The sequence below is a fragment of the Erpetoichthys calabaricus genome, chromosome 17 (genome assembly GCF_900747795.2).
Source record: "Erpetoichthys calabaricus chromosome 17, fErpCal1.3, whole genome shotgun sequence".
NCBI lineage: Eukaryota > Metazoa > Chordata > Cladistia > Polypteriformes > Polypteridae > Erpetoichthys > Erpetoichthys calabaricus.
The window spans coordinates 59,620,396-59,637,647 of NC_041410.2; the positions used below are offsets into that span (position 1 = coordinate 59,620,396).

Sequence of the window (17,252 nt, forward strand, 5' to 3'; positions counted from 1 at the left end):
GTGTGACAACTATGCAGCACACAGTGATGATATCAGACTGACAAACATCAAGCACGTTTTTCTGCCGCCTAACACAACAAGCTTAATTCAGCCCATAGACCAAGGCATAATAGCAAATTTCAAGCGAAATTACTGCTCCCTCATACTTCGCCATCTGATGGCTATCGTGGATCAAGGTGACAATGAAACAATGAGGGCAATTGAGCTGGCCCGTAAGCTGATGCTACTTGACAGTTTGCACATGCAGAAGGATGCATGGAGTCGTGTCAGTATGTCAACAATAGTTAACTGCTACAGACAGGTAAGCTTTGTGAAAGCTGTGGAGGGAGATAGCACTATCCCAGTTGTGGGTGCCTCGGCAGCAGTTGTGGATGATAGCAGCAGCATGGGGCTACAGCTGCCTGATGGAATGTCAACTAATGACTTTGATCGTTTCATTGAAATCAACAGTAATGCTCCAATAAGTGCAGATAAAACAGACAAAGGATATGCGAAAGCCTGAAGGCGTCTACTCCAGCCGCTAATCAACTAGAAGAGGAGAAGAGACTGGATGCGGCTGACCTCGATGACATTCAGACTGCACCTGCCATGGCACTGACGTTTGCTAATGCAGTGAAGAGCTTGTATTTTATACGAGCCTACCTAGAGTCAACTGGCTGTGATTCGTTTTATGCACTGTCCAGCCAAATTTGTGACCGTTGTCCTAACCAGGCACAGACAACAAAAACAGATTATTTTTGTCGCGTGTGAACTAACACTGAGTAAACGAGGACATTGCTTAATTGAAAATTAGCAGCTGTAGACTGGCAAGGCTGTATGTTTATTAAATGTACTGTAATCTAATTTGACTACATTAGACGATTAAACTATATTTGAGGCTGGTTAATAACAATACGTTGTGTTTATTCCTTACCTCTAGGCACTGCAGTTAGGTGTGTCCTTTATAATAGGCGACCACAGTGATGCAGTATATGCAAAAAGTGCATACTTAGAATGAAGCACATGGCTCAAAGTCTATTATAAGCTAACTCCGCTTATTTGCAATTTCCGCTTACCTGCAATTGGGCCTTCAGCCCCCAAACATTGCAGCTAAACGGAGTACACTGTATATATATCTTCTCTCTCTATATATATATTTTATATATATTTTTATATATATATATATATATATGTGTGTGTGTGTGTGTGTGTTTACCATTGTATCACCGTTTAAGAGGGGGTTTGGGAGGAGTGACCATATCTCCTTGGGGTGCGTTTAGCCCCCCTCTTCACAACGTGAGATGCAGAGATGCGAAGTGGCTGGCGAGCAAAGTGAGCAGGTGACGAACCCCCAGTGTGCATATATATATCCATAAATATTTGGACAGAGACAACTTTTTTCTAATTTTGGTTCTGTACATTACCACAATGAATTTTAAATGAAACAACTCAGATGCAGTTGAAGTACAGCTTTAATTCAGTGGGGTGAACAAAACGATTGCATAAAAATGTGAGGCAACTAAAGCATTTTTTTAACATAATCCCTTCATTTCAGGGGCTCAAAAGTTATTGGACAAATTAAATACCTGGAAATAAAATGTTCATTTCTAATACTTGGTTGAAAACCCTTTACTGGCAATGACAGCCTGAAGTCTTGAACTCATGGACATCACCAGATGCTGGGTTTCCTCCTTTTTAATGCTCTGCCAGGCCTTTACTGCAGCAGCTTTCAGTTGCTGTTTGTTTGTGGGCCTTTCTGTCCCAAGTTTAGTCTTCAACAAGTGAAATGCATGCTCAATTGGGTTAAGATCAGGGGCCTCATGTATAAACGGTGCGTACACACAGAAATGTTGCGTACAAACGTTTCCACGCTCAAATCGTGATGTATAAAACCTAAACTTGCCGTAAAGCCACGCACATTTCCACTGTACCTCATACCTTGGCGTACGCAATTTCTCTGCTCGGTTTTGCAGACTGGCGGCACCCAGCGTCAAAGCAGTGCTACTGTTCCTGTGTGGTTACCCTTTTCTTTCTTGGCTCCACATTCCTGACGCAGCTTTATAAATACACTGAAACTAACTGCATATTGTTTATTAGTGTAATGCATCTGATTGTAATTAACCTGCAGCAATATAATGGTCCAGGGAATAGCCATAGTATTCCAAATATCATAACTGTTTTAGCATTGTAACTCTCACTGCATCTTCTTCTTCTTTCAGCTGCTCCAGTTAAGGGTTGCCACTGCAGATCATCTTTTTCCATATTACTCTCACAGCACCACTCGGAGTATTCATTTCACTGTATCTGAGTGGGGAATCACAGCAGCAGCTGATTGGAAAGAGAATTATCGGTATACAGCATTAAGCAGACGCTGACTCAGCCATGGCAAAACACTTTAGAGACTTCCCAGTACGGACTTCGTGGTTTAGAAAAAGTTTCATCCCTAAACTCTAAATGCACTCAATCAGTCCATCAAGTGCTCCTTGTAGAACTGTTTACTTGTAAGTACAATTACCTCACTGTAAACTTGCACTACAGTGATAATATTGCACAACCTGTGCCACTTTATAAAGCGCATACAGTAATCCCTCCTCCATCGCGGGGGTTGCGTTCCAGAGCCACCCGCGAAATAAGAAAATCCGCGAAGTAGAAACCATATGTTTATATGGTTATTTTTATATATTTTAAGCCCTTATAAACTCTCCCACACTATTATAAACATTTCACGCACAGTTATACAGCATAAACCCTTTGTATTCTCTTAGATATTAGGTAAGATTCATTGAAATTATGTATGTAAACACAGTTTACATACAGTAAAACCTAAATATTATTTTAAAGATATCGAGCGTCTCCGATATCACATATGTTACAGCCATTACGACAGACAGGCCACCAGCAATAAATATGTACAATGCAAGAAAAATTGTATACAGTAAAATGTGTGTACAGCGACACTAAACTATGTACATGTAATAAGTACTGTACGTAAATAATTAATTATGGTTACTCACCAACAATGACACAACGACTTGTCCGATAACGATGAGTTTAATTTTACTGCACAACAAAGGATAGCATTACAGCTCTTCTAAAGGAGCCTCTTCAGGCGACTGTTTAGCACCGCCGTTGTTCTTCTTCCAGCACTCTTCAATCCAAATCCCTAAAGCAGATTCCATCCAGACTACTGCCTTATCACGTCCACTTGCAACTCGTTTTGCGCCCTGATTAACTCTTTTAGGGCGGATGTCGACTTTTGTTGACAGGAGGGGTTGAAGGCTAATGTCGACAAAAGTCGACATCCAGGGATAGGGGGCGACAATCAGCTGTTAATGGCGACAAATCTCACTGTCACGTCATAGGCATTCCCTCTGTGCTTGGAGGAATGCTAGACTCGTTGACTCTGCAACTAAACCTTGCATGTGCGTGAGTTGCGAAATGTAAACAATGGCAAGATGGCACCGACATGTGAAAAGGCAGCGAAGCGAGTGCAGAAAAGAAAACACTCAGCAGATGATGTTTTGCGCATTATTGCGGAGTCGGACTCTTGATTTTTCAGAATCGGATTTTATTGGCAGTGATCAGGAGATCGAGCAAGAGAGTGAGAAGCAGGCATCAGCTGATCAGACACCAGCCGATGCCGCACCAGCGGATCTGCTGCCAGTTGAGTGCCTTCGTGCAGCCGATGCATCTACGGCAAGGTTCGCATGGGATAAATACACAGACATTGATCCGTTGAGAGCCGATCTGGCTACCGGAGTTTACAAGACGGCATGGCTTGCTGTTGGACACGACAGATCACCAGCTGCTGTACTTCAAGCTGCTCTTTCCTGATGCTGCTTTTCAGCTACTGTCAGACGAGACAAACAGGTAGGCAGAGATTTTTTTTGAATTGCGGGCTGCGTTTGCATCGCATTCTCGTTTTTCAAAGTGGAAACCCACAACGAAAGACGAGATGAAGCGCGCTGTGGCATTACAAATAGAGATGGGACAGAACTGGTGATATAACTTCAGGGAGCATTGGTCCAAACGTGTTTTGTCCCCTGGTGGCTTAGGTACGTGCTGCTGAAAAGTTTTATTCACTTCTGTAATAAACAGAAGCAAATCCCATGGGGTGAGCCAGGCTATAATGCCATACATAAAGTTTCAGAAGATGAAAAGAGGTGACAATACGGTTTTCATGCAGGCAGAAAACTTGGTGGCAGTGGCATGGCACGATGGCAAATGGGTGACTTGTCTCTCTACAGTACACACTAACAATATATGTGAGAAAATGCAGCAACAGACAATTGAAAACTAGGCACTAAAGCAACACATATTGTAAGGAGTGCAATGTGGCAATGACTGAAATTGGCTGCTTTGAGCGAGATCAGACTTTGCTGTGTAAAATGTATGTGATATGTATGTGAAATCATAGAGTATGCAGGCTCATACAACATGCAAGACAGTAACATTTGTCAAAAGTAAATATTTTTTGTTGATTTGTTATGTTAATTGCTTTGTGTTCTTTTTTAAAAAATGTTAGTTTTTGGAAAAATATTCAGCCCTGGGAGAAAAGTAACAAAAAAAAAATTAGCCCTAAAAGAGTTAAAGGACACTGCGGCTGTAGATCTTATATGCTTTTCCTCCTTTTTAAATAAAAAGAATCGTGGACTCATTGATGCTGTAATTGTGTCCTGTAGCGGTGTAGCTGTTTCCTTCCTTCTACATATCCAAAACTTTTACCTTGTCTGCAATCCTGTAGCAGTAACGTGCGTTAATGCTGAATGAGTGAGATTAGACTTCCTGGTTAATGCAGCACTCCGTCGCTGAGCCAATCAGCAGCACACAGGAACTTAACCGCGTGCTCTGATTGGGTAGCTTCTCAGCCATCCGCCAATAGCGTCCCTCGTTTGAATTCAAATGCGTCCCTTGTTTGAATTCAAATGGGCAAATCAACTGAGGAAGCACACGTACTGTAGACCGCAGACATCCGCGAAGCAGTGAAAAATCCGCGATATATATTCACATATGCTTACATTTAAAATCCGCGATGGAGTGAAGCCGCAAAAGACGAAGCGCGATATAGCGAGGGATCACTGTATTTACATATGATGACCGTATTCATTTTTAAGATGAAATGCAGCAAAATATGTTGATTATATTATACAGATAAAACTTTAACTTCAATTAAATAATCTGTATTGTTAATAATTAAACATGTGAGGACACGGTGCCGCAGCGCTAGCTAGTTCATGGATTGTTCCTGCATTGCGTTGTATTCTTGCGCTGACGCGACACTGGAAAGATAGACGGATAGAATAATTAAACATGTACTACGAAGATATTTCAATGTTCCTTAAAAGTTTTGAAGAATCTGCGTTCTAAGCTTACAAATGGCTTCACGTCTATTACATAGCTGATTGTGTGGCGATTGGGTATTTGGAGAAAGACAAGTAAGGACAGGAATTGGAGGTTAGTACGTTTGAAAGAGACAGTACTGCAGTGATAAATTATGTCATTGAAGGTCGCGCATGGTGCAGCAAGCCTCTTGCGTGAGATATGAACAATAACTGCGCCACCGTGTTCCCATGTTCAATAACATGCTTTCATTCCTATCATCATGAAAAAGATATCACGTATACATCTCAGTATTTTAATTATTCAGAGAGCTGTAATATCACGAATGTAATGGATTATGTGTCCTGTCGGAGAAAGAGAAAGCCCGTTTAAGAAGCAGGTAGTGATTCACACACAGAGCACAAAGAAGATCAAATACAGAACAAAGCATTTAACGTCCTACTTTAGTTACAATGGGATTTGAGAAACTAGCAAATTAAACGATTTTAAGATGAAGTTTATGATGTTCTACTTTAATGGCAAAATAAACTACGTGATTAAAGTGGAAATTTCGAGATTAAAGTTGACATTTCGTGCTTTTTTCCCCACTGTGTGCCTATTTTTTTGTCTGTACCCTAATAAGCTTTCATATGACACTCAGACGGTGGGCTACAACTTGCCTTTTCACGGTGACTTTGATATGTGATTTCTTTTTTATTTCAGGCACTGTGCGACTTTGTGAACTTGAGCTTTCGAGTTTCTCCGAAACCATGTCACTCGATCAACTTCCTTTTGTTGATTATACCACTGTTTAAACCAACAAATAGTACGTTTTTCCTTTGCCTCCACTTGGTATTCGCTGAAATTCTTATATTTTCCCCCGTGCTTTTCCCATTGTCTTTTCTCAGAAGGCTATTTATATCGATTTGCATATTCAAAGAGGCGTAATTCTGGGAGGAGTTGGGGCGGGACAGAAGTCACGTGTACGTACGTTACTTTTCACGCTGATCGGGATTTATGTAGTGGAAGAACGTGAAAGTTTGCGCACGTACAGATTCCTGCATCTGGATTTTTCTGTGCGTACGCACATTCCTGCTTTTGTGCTTACGCCATGTTATAGTGTGAGTCCTACGCACGGCGTTATACATGAGGCCCCAGGTGACTGACTTGGCCATTCAAGAATTTTCCACTTCTTTGCTTTAATAAACTCCTGGATTGCTTTGGCTGTATGTTTTGGGTCATTGTCCATCTGTATCATGAAACGCCGCCCAATCAGTTTGACTGCATTTAGCTGGATTTGAGCAGACAGTATGTCTCTGAACACCTCAGAATTAATTCGGCTGCTTCTGTCGTTTCATCAAAAAACACTAGTATCCCAGTGCCACTGGCAGCCATGCACGCCCAAGCCATCACACTGCCTCCACCGTGTTTTACAGATGATGTGGTATGCTTTGGATAATGAGCTGTTCCACACCTTCTCCATACTTTTTTCTTGGCATCATTTTGGTAGAAGGTTGATCTTGGTTTCATCTGTCCAAAGAATGTTTTTCCAGAACTGTGCTGGCTTTTTTAGATGTTCTTTAGCAAAGTCCAATCTAGCCTTTCTATTCTTGAGGCTTATGAGTGGCTTGCACCTTGCAGAACACCCTCTGTATTTACTTTCATGCAGACTTCTCTTTATGGTAGACTTGGATATCGATACGCCTACCCCCTGGAGAGTGTTGTTCACTTGGTTGGCTGTTGTGAAAGGGTTTCTCTTCACCATGGAAATAATTCTGCGATCATCCACCACTGTTGTCTTCTGTGGACGTCCAGGTCTTTTTGCGTTGCTGAGTTCACCAGTGCTTGCTTTCTTTCTCAGGATGTACCAAACTGTAGATTTTGCCACTCATAATATTGTAGCAATTTCTCAGATGGGTTTTTTCTATTTTTGCAGCTTAAGGATGGCTTCTTTCACCTGCATGGAGATCTCCTTTGACCGCATGTTGTCTGTTCACAGTAAAATCTTCCACATGCAAGCACCACTCCACAAATCAACTCCAGGCCTTTTATCTGCTTAATTGATAATGACATAACGATGGACTTGCCCACACCTGCCCATGAAATAGCATTTGATTCAATTGTCCAATTACTTTTGAGCCCCTGAAATGGAAGGGACTGTTTTAAAAAAATGCTTTAGTTGCCTCACATTTTTATGCAATCATTTTGTTCACCCCACTGAATTAAAGCTGAAAGTCTGCACTTCAACTGCATCTGAGTTGTTTCATTTAAAATTCATTGTGGTAATGTACAGAACCAAAATTAGAAAAAAGTTGTCTCTGTCCAAATATTTATGGACCTAACTATATATATATATATATATATATATATATATATATATATAATATATATATATATATATATATATATTTGCAGCTGGAGGTCCACAAAGGGAGAAAAAATGAATCACATATCATAAAGTAGTTTTTATTCCTGAGCTTTCAACCCCTGCCAGGGGTCTTCATCAGAGGATAATGTTTAGACTTACAAGAATCAAAGGCAATATATAGCAAAACATTACGTGGAGGGGGTGGGGGGTGGGGGTGGGGGAGTGAAAAAAAAAAAAAAAAACTACTTTATGATACGTGATTCATTTTTTCTCCCTTTGTGGATCTCCAGCTGCAAATATGCAAACCGTATCACAGACCTTCTCTTCCATATATTATATATATATATATATATATATATATATATATGTGGGCAATGAGCACAGGGCCCACTATAGGACGTCGGGCCCTCAGGCCACTCTCATGAAATCTGTTTTTGATTGCTTGGTCAGAGACATTCACACCAGTGGCCTGTTGGGAGGTCATTTTGTAGGGCTCTGGCAGTGCTCATCTTGTTCCTCCTTGCCCAACGGAGCAGATACCGGTCCTGCTGATGGGTTAAGGATCTTCTACGACCCTCTCCAGCTCTTCTGGAGTAAGTGCCTGTCTCCTGGAATCTCCTCCATACCCTTGAGACTGTGCTGGGAGACACAGCAAACCTTCTGGCAATGGCACATCCTGAAGACGTTGGACTACCTGGGCAACCTCTATAGGGTCCAGGTATTGCCTCATGCCACCAGTAGTAACACTGACCATAGTCAAATGCAAAACTATTGAAAAAACAGTCAGAAAAGATGAGGAGTGAAAAATGTCAGTGGCCTCCACCTGTTAAACCATTCTTGTTTTGGGGGTCATCTCATTGTTGCCCCTCTAGTGAACCTGTTGGTAATTTCATTAACACCAAAACAGTTGAAACTGATTAACAACCCTCTGTGCAACTTAACTAACCAGATCAATATCTATACTCTGATTAAAAAGTATTCCTTTAATTTTTTGAGCAGTATGCAGTTACCAGGTTTCTATAATCCTTCTTGATTATCTATAAATTTTATCATTCTGTTTTTTAAAACAAGGTGCTTAGTTATTTTGATACAAGTACAAGTACAATGGCTGGAGACCATCTCCTACAGAGCAAGATAAGGAAATAAAGTAGGAGAATTACCAAATTACTTAAGATAATTATAGGCATTGCAGAAGACAAAACTGTTCATTAATTAAAGGACTTCACTTAAATTTTTTTCATCGCTCTGAAGCAATTTACGATTACAGGGATGTTTAGTGATAAAGTGTGTTGTAGTAAATTAAACAAAAGCAGCAGTAGGCAGCTCAAGAGCACTTTGCCATACATGTTTGAGTGTACTCACATGGAGTGATTTTTAAACTTTTTCAGAGGTGAAATGTGCCTTGACTCGAAACCAAATTTGTGGTATAAACAAATGAGGAACATTATAAGGAAAATATTGGATAAATTAAAGTCAAACAAACTGGGATGTATGCATTTTTCTTCTGTTAGGGAGTAAAAATCTGCTACCAAAAACATGTACAGAGTTTATAACAAAATTGAATGGACAATTAAAGACTTTTTTCTCCACTTACTTTGAAGGCACATGGATCACCTCTACTCCCTGCCTTCGTGCTTCACAAACCCGGCTAAAGACAGACTGGTTTTGGATGGGACTAAACAAGCAAAAAGAGAAAAAAAACCTAAAATAAATGGCATACTTTAGTTCTTTTGTCCTTCCCTAGCTCCTCTTTTTTAATCTTATTTACTTCCTTTCAAATGTTCACATCTCCTGTATGTGTCCTATTCCAACATCCACATCATTCTGTCAGTATGGACCTCTTCCTCTCCGGCACTAGTTTATGTTTGTCCTTGCCTTGGGCCTTGTCATATTGAGGTCTTTGGACTCCCAACACTGCTGTACCTTTCTTTCATGGATAACCATTGACTTTTGCACAGGCTGCTGAATGGAAGTTTCAGCTTGTTATTATGCCTGTACAAAGCAGTACTGCTATGGCTTAATGAGAGATGCAACTCCCTGCAGAGGTATTGGCTGATCATCCTCTCAGTGGCTCCAACAGTGGGAACTGGAACCTTGTACAATAGCAATTGCCATAGGGCACATGAAGGTATGCTATAGTAAGTATGCTATAACGGTAAATCCATGCCTTAAGTTTACCTGGTAGACGTGAATTTTACACTGCCGCCAGCTTGCCTCTAACTTGCAACAAATGTGCTGGATGGATGTGGTATTCCTAAGAGATAGTAGGAACTGGGGTGCCTTCTAAGCAGACATGGCTTTAGCAGGCTTAAAGCACATTTGTTCCCAGGCGATGAGATTATCTAGAACCTGGACAAATGGGAGATTGTCAAATGTCAAGAGTTTGTCAAGGGGCTTCTACATTCCATTCCTGCTGATTTAACAAGCATATTCATTGCCTGGGCAAAGAGAATCATTGAAATGGTACATAGAGTGATGGTCCCATTCTCCAGATGATGCATTTCAAAAGTGGCTGCCCCAGTGGTGTCTCTAAACTGGATCCTGTTGTAATAATCCAGGATTAAGTGGCAAACCTTTTCTTGGACATAGTGAAAATCTACTGCCAGTTGCGCAAGTTTGTGTGTTATGGAACCATATGCATTACTGAAATCCAACCACAATACTGCCAAGCCTCCTTTGTTCTCCCTTCCCTCAATGATCAGCTGAAGGGACCGCCCTTGCATGTTCGGAGTAACCACACACCTCTACACAGTGGTGTGAATACAGGAATTTTTCAGGAGGTATTCTGCTAACCATTGGGAAACAATGCTGACAAAAAATCCCCTCTATGAAGAGTAGCTTGTCAGTTATAAACTGACTGATATTTCTTAAGTTTCCTCCTTCTACTGCTACCCACTCTTCAACTTCAGAATCTTCCACTGTCAGTACAGGAACTTTGAACACCTCTTGTACACAGTGTAAGGAACACCACTTGGTCCTGAAGTAGAGTTTGCTCTGGCAGCCTTAACTACATCCTCAGTCTGTTTTTACTTAGGCTCCTTACAGCTGGCAGCTTCAGTTGGATATTCCAGACATTCATGATCCAATTCATTGTCATTGCCTGTATCACTGTTGATGTAGCAGAGATAATGGTTGATCTCCCTCTTTGGAGACTGCTGGCCTGACACTGAGATTCTGTCTAAGCAGATGTCTGGTGAACCCGAAAAGGTTCATGATGAAAGCAGCCAGTTTCCTTGCCCTGTCTCTCTTCTCAGCCTCTTGTGCCTTTTGGCTAGATGCATCTCACAAGGAGTGGTTCTTGCATACTGTACCATACACCAAGCATTTCATCCTGGCTTGGTGGGTCTTCAGGTTATGCTAGCTCTCTCATCATACACACACACCTTAATGGTTTTTGTCATTACTCCATCTGAATGGGTCATAATCCATGTATTCGACTGGGATACTCATCCTTCTCAACCCTCACACACCCCCATCCCCCCACCCTTCATATCTTTATAGATCTATATACAAGTGCATCTCAATAAATTAGAACGTCATCGAAAAAAGTTAATTTCATTAACTCAATTCAAAAAGTTAAACTCATATATTAAATAGATTCATTACACACAGAGTGATATATTTGAAGGGTTTATTTCTTTTCATTTTGCTGATTATGACTATTAGGTAATGAAAACTCAAAATTCAGTATCTCAGAAAAGCAGAATATTTTATAAGACCAATAAAAAAAAAAAGATTTTTAATACAAAAATGTTGGCCTAATGAAAAACATATCCACGTACGCACTCAATACTTGGTCGGGGATCCTTTTGCATGAATTACTGCATTAATGCGGAGTGGCATGGAAGCAATCAGCCTGTGGCACTGCTGAGGTGTGATGGAAGCCCAGGATGCTTTTATAGTGGCCTTCAGCTCGTCTGCATTGTTGGGTCTGGTGTCCCTCATCTTCCTCTTGACAATACCCCATAGATTCTCTATGGGGTTTAGGTCAGGTGAGTTTGCTGGCCAATCAAGCACAGTGATACCATGGTCATTAAACCAGGTATTGGAACTTTTAGCAGTGTGGGCAGTTGCCAAGTCCTTCTGGAAAATGAAATCAGCATCACCATAAAGCTTGTCAGCAGAGGGAAGCATGAAGTGCTCTAAAATTTTCTGGTAGATGGCTCAGGACACCTTTGCAGGTGTTTTGGGTTAATTAGCTAAGTTCAGTGTGACACCATGAGTATACAGTATTGAACCTTTTCATAATATTCTAATTTTCTGAGATACTAAATTTTGGCTTTTCATTAGCTATAAGCCATAATCAGCAAAATAAAAAGAAATAAACACTCTGTATGTAATGAATCTAAATAAATTAAGTTTTCGATGATATTCTAATTTATTGAGATGCACCTGTATCTTGATACTCCTAAATTGCCAAGCATGGGTCCTCTGTTTTAAACGATGCAGGTCTAGTTGTCAACCCTTCCGGCTCTGGTTGCTTTCTCTCTGCACAGTCAGCTATTTCTCCAGTTGAAACGACCCCTTTCAGGGTAGTCATCTGGACTAGTCACAATGTCTAGTCTTAGACACATTGTCAGATGCACTAGGGCACATCACTAGTTATGTGAATATGCATGAAAGCAACATTAGATGCTTTAAACAATACAATTCATATCTCAAGATACATAACATGATCAAATAAACCCTAATAATTAAACCAAATTATTATTACAAAACAAACCAGAAAAATAAAAAATATAATACAGAAAACAATTGATGACCATAGTCTAAATTCAAATTACTAACTTATTTTTCTTCATAAACTTTATTTTGCATGACAACAAGTGAAGTTTACCTTGGTATAGCTTTAGAAATGTTTTCAGCTGTAGAAACTGGTATTTCTTCTTCAGATGAAATGGGCTCTAAAAAACAAAAATAAGAATAGTGTGTATTTGTTTGTGGATCATAAACATTAAAATTAAAAAAATGTGAAAAGTTCAATTCCTGTATTTAATGTATACAAAGTACTACTTAATCAAGCACATTACCAATGATTAACCACAAGAATTAAGAGACCCCACTGGTTTTAAGGTCAACGGGGTTGGGTGGAAACCTTATTTGAATCATCCTTCTATTAGGAACACCACACATTTTAACCAAAAATCAGAACTTTTGTGAAAAGTTAATGCTTTTAAAAATTTTTATTGAGGTAGTTCTTGAAAAATTACTTTTATTTGACATTGAAATTAATATGATCTGCTTTGCAGAAGGATTGATTGAAGAATACTGAGATTATTTTAATATTCATTTGAGTTGATCTTGCCCCATGATGCAACTTACTTGGAATACATTTTTGAGTTTCTATACAACTAACCAAACACACTTTGGCTTCACTGCTTATATTATCCCAAAATATGAATAAACTAAATTAGAAACAGAATTGGTATACTGTAGTGCTTTTTTGCATCCCTTGATTATCTATTCCATAATTATAATATTTAATATATAATAAATAATATATAATTTGCATTTGGAAGCTGTCACTGTGAACTCTCAATATGAGGTCCAAAGAGCTGTCGATGCAAGTAAAAACAGTCCATCGCTAGGCTGAGAAAACAAAACAAACCCTTTAGAGAAGTAAGTGAAACACAAAGAGTGGTCAAATCAACAATTTGGTACATTCTTAAAAAGAAGGAACACACTGATGAACTCAGCAACACCAGAATGGGTTCACCAGAATGTCTGGAAAACCAGAGAAGACAGCTGTTCCAGATGATTGCATAATTCTGTCCTTGGTGAAGAAGAACCCCTTCACAACATTTAGCCAAACAAAGAACACTCTACAGGAGGTGGACCTATCATTGCCAAAGTCTACAATTAAGAGAAAGACCATGAAAATAAAGACAGAGGGTATACTACAAGGTGCAATCTATTGGTAAACCTCAAGCATAAGTAAGATAGATTAGACTTTGCCTGAAACCTTTTTAAAAACCCTGTCCAGCTCTGGAACAATTTCCTTTGGAGAAAGAAAACTAAGATCAATATATACCAGAATGTTGAAAAGAGAAGAGTATGGAGAAGAGAAGAAACAGCTCATGATCCAACGAAGAGCACATCGTCTCTGAAACACGGTGGAGATAGTTTAATGACACGATCATGCATGGCTGCGAATAGAAGACAGTCACTAGGTGTTTATTGATGATATGACTGCTGGCAGAAGTAGCAGGATGAATTCTTAAATGTACAGGGCTATATAGTATCTGCTCAGATTCAGCCAAATGCTGCAAAACTGAGAGGACAACATTTCACAGTACAGATGGACAATAAGCCAAATCATACAGTACAGTGAAAACAAACCGAGTTCTTTTCAATGTAAACTAGTGGAAAATTCTTCAATAGCCAAGTCATCAACTGAACTCAACTGTCATCAAACTGATGACAGAAAGTCCAATGAACAAGCAGCAACTGAAAAAAGCTACAGTAAAGGCCTGGTAAAGTATCAATAGGGTGGAAACCCAGCATTTGTAAATGGCAATGGGTTCCAGACTTAAAGCAGTAATTGACTGTAAAGGATTTTCAACCAAATATTGAAAATGATCATTACAGTTATGATTATGTTGATTTGTCCAAATACTTTTGAGTCCCTGAAAATAAGGGGACCATGTATAAAAATGTCTGTCTTTTCTAAATAGCTCATATAATATACTTGCTAAATACTTTGAATTAAATCTGAAAGTCTATACTTCAATCACATCTTGATTGCTTTGTACACAGCTAAAATTATGAAAATTGTGTCACTGTCCAAATACTTATGCACCTGACTGTACAGTTTGAAGTTTATATTCACCTTGGCTAAAAACATGTAAAACTTAAAATTCCTCAACTTTACACATATCATGAAAAAATTACATGTCAAATTTTAGAACTTTCTTACAATTTAAAAAAGAATCTTCTTTTCATTATTACTTTCTACTTTAATTAATCCTTTCCAACACATTTATCAGAAGAGACATTTGCTGAATGCTTAGGATAAGCATTTCTCACAAAATGTTGCCGGAATGTTGTCTCTTTTCTCCAGACAGAAATGGTATACAGTGATCCCTCACTATATCGCGCTTCGCCTTTCGCGGCTTCACTCTATCACGGATTTTATATGTAAGCATATTTAAATATATATCGCGGATTTTTTGCTGGTTCGCGGATTTCTGAGGACAATGGGTCTTTTAATTTCTGGTACATGCTTCCTCAGTTGGTTTGCCCAGTTGATTTCATACAAGGGACGCTATTGGCAGATGGCTGAGAAGCTACCCAACTTACTTTTCTTTCTCTCTCTCTTGCGCTGACTATCTGTGATCCTGACGTAGGGGGTGTGAGCAGGGGGGCTGTCTAAATACGGACGCTCGTCTAAAAATGCTGAAAGATTATCTTCACGTTGCTACCTTCTGTGTGCAGCTTTTAAGTATGCTGCACGGTGCTTCGCATACTTAAAAGCTCAAAGGGCACGTATTGATTTTTGACTTTGTTTTTCTCTCTCTCTGCTCCTGACGGAGGGGGTGTGAGCTGCCGCCTTCAACAGCTTTGTACCGGCGGTGCTTCGCATACTTAAGCCAAACAGCCCTATTGATTTGTTTGCTTTCCTCTCTGTTTCCTTTGAAGAGGAAGATATGTTTGCATTCTTTTAATTGTGAGACAGAACTGTCATCTCTGTCTTGTCATGGAGCACAGTTTAAACTTTTGAAAAAGAGACATATGTTTGTTTGCAGTGTTTGAATAACGTTCCTGTCTCTCTACAACCTCCTGTGTTTCTTCGCAAATCTGTGACCCAAGCATGACAATATAAAAATAACCATATAAACATATGGTTTCTACTTCGCGGATTTTCTTATTTCGCGGGTGGCTCTGGAACGCAACCCCCGCGATGGAGGAGGGATTACTGTATATGAGAGAATTTTGTAGGCCTTCTTGCTGGGACATGTTTCAGACTACAAATATTCCATGGGATTCAGGTCTGGATTTTGTGATGGACACTCCAATAATGTCACATTGTTTTCTACAAGCCACACTGTTACCACTTTAGAATTACACTTGGGATCAATATCCTTTTGGAAGAGACACTTGTGACAAAGTTTTTGCTTTCTGGCTAATGTCCAAGTTTTGTTTCAAAATTTCCAAATAATAATCCTACTTAATGATGCCATCTATGTTATGATGTGAACCAGTCCCTTTCCCAGCAAAGCACTCCAATACCATGATAATGCTTCCCCCATGCTTCACAGTATGGGATGATGTTCTTTGAATTAATAGCCTCAACATTAAGCCTCCATACAAATTGCTGATCATTAAGGACAAACCACTTAGATTTTATTTTTTATGACCACAGAACACTTCCCCAAAAGGCTACATCTTTGTCCTGATGAGAAACTGCAAACTGTACTCTAGCTTTTTTATCTTGATGTTGGAGTAACAGTTTCTTCCTTGGTCGACAATGTTTCAGACCATGGCAAAAGTGTGCTCATTAAATGCTGTGTGATGGTACTTATTACCGATGCCTCCAACTCCTTCTCCAGTTCTTAGTTGTTATCTTGGGGTTCTGTTAAACCTTATAAAATAAACTTTGTTCATCCCTATGGGTCAATTTGTGCCTCCTTCCTGAATGATGTAAAGTCTGCATGGTCCCAAGCTTTTTACATTTTTGTATAAATGGATTATACAGTTGCTTGCAGAGCCTTGAACTTCTTGGAGATAACTTGTAGCGAGTAAGTCGACCCTTAAATACAGTCACAGGTGCACCAATTAACATCTCAGAGGCTGCTAAAAGTAATCACATCAATTTCTCAAGTCTGACATAGTGATTAATAGCTGAAATAAACATCTCTCCAAATTGCTATGTTTACGTTTATAGAAATTAAGTAGATACACTAACTGACTTAACACATACATTGTTTAGTAATATGTGTGAATTTGAGGAATTTTGAGTTTCAAAGTTTTTAGCCAACTTGTTTGTAAACCTATGGCCTTAATTGTACCAGTATTTTAATGCTGCTGTTACTGTTTATAGTTATGTATTTTATATTCTAGTAGGTAACTCAGCCTCTGCACACTTCGCTCGTCAATCCCCAGGGGCGGGCACTGGGCAGCTGAGCTGGTCAAAGAGTGTTAAAGTTCTCCTTCGTTAGAGAAAGCGATTGTATTTCAAGAGATGGTATATAGAAGAGTATGCGGGGCGCGGGAGGAAGACGGTTTGGTCCTTAGGTATTATAGACAGAAAATCAGTTACTTGAGTATTTCACTACAACTGTCTATTTTAAATATCAATGAATAATAAAACATAGTAAAAAGTAAAAGTAGAAGTAAAAAAGTAAAATGTAGTCAAACATAATAAAAAGTAAATAAAAAATTAAATTACATTTATGCCTTGACAAAAACAATATTATGAATTACTTTATCCTCTAAATTACATTCTACAAATGTTTCTTGCATTTCTATCGGCATACTGTTTGGGATATTTTTTCTCTTTTTTTATTGTACGATTCTCTTTGTTCTTGATTTTTATTATATGCAGCTCATTTTCTGTGTTTTTTTTTTTGACATTTATTATTAGCTC

General features: G+C 39.2%; 1 protein-coding gene across 9 annotated transcripts in view; it reads right to left on the reverse strand.

Moving 5' to 3' along the window:
• The window catches only part of tp53bp1 (tumor protein p53 binding protein, 1), a 476,929-nt gene that overhangs the window by 154,845 nt on the left and 304,832 nt on the right, over positions 1–17,252 (reverse strand). For 8 of the 9 annotated variants that reach the window (XM_051920203.1, XM_051920208.1, XM_051920207.1 and 5 more), the window contains 2 exons: positions 12,504–12,570; positions 9,261–9,341 (listed from right to left, as the gene is read on the reverse strand). In XM_051920203.1, the coding sequence (XP_051776163.1) occupies positions 9,261–9,341; positions 12,504–12,570 (148 nt within the window). The remainder of the gene's footprint in view (positions 1–9,260; positions 9,342–12,503; positions 12,571–17,252) is intronic. The other variant, XM_051920206.1, reaches the window with a different exon arrangement.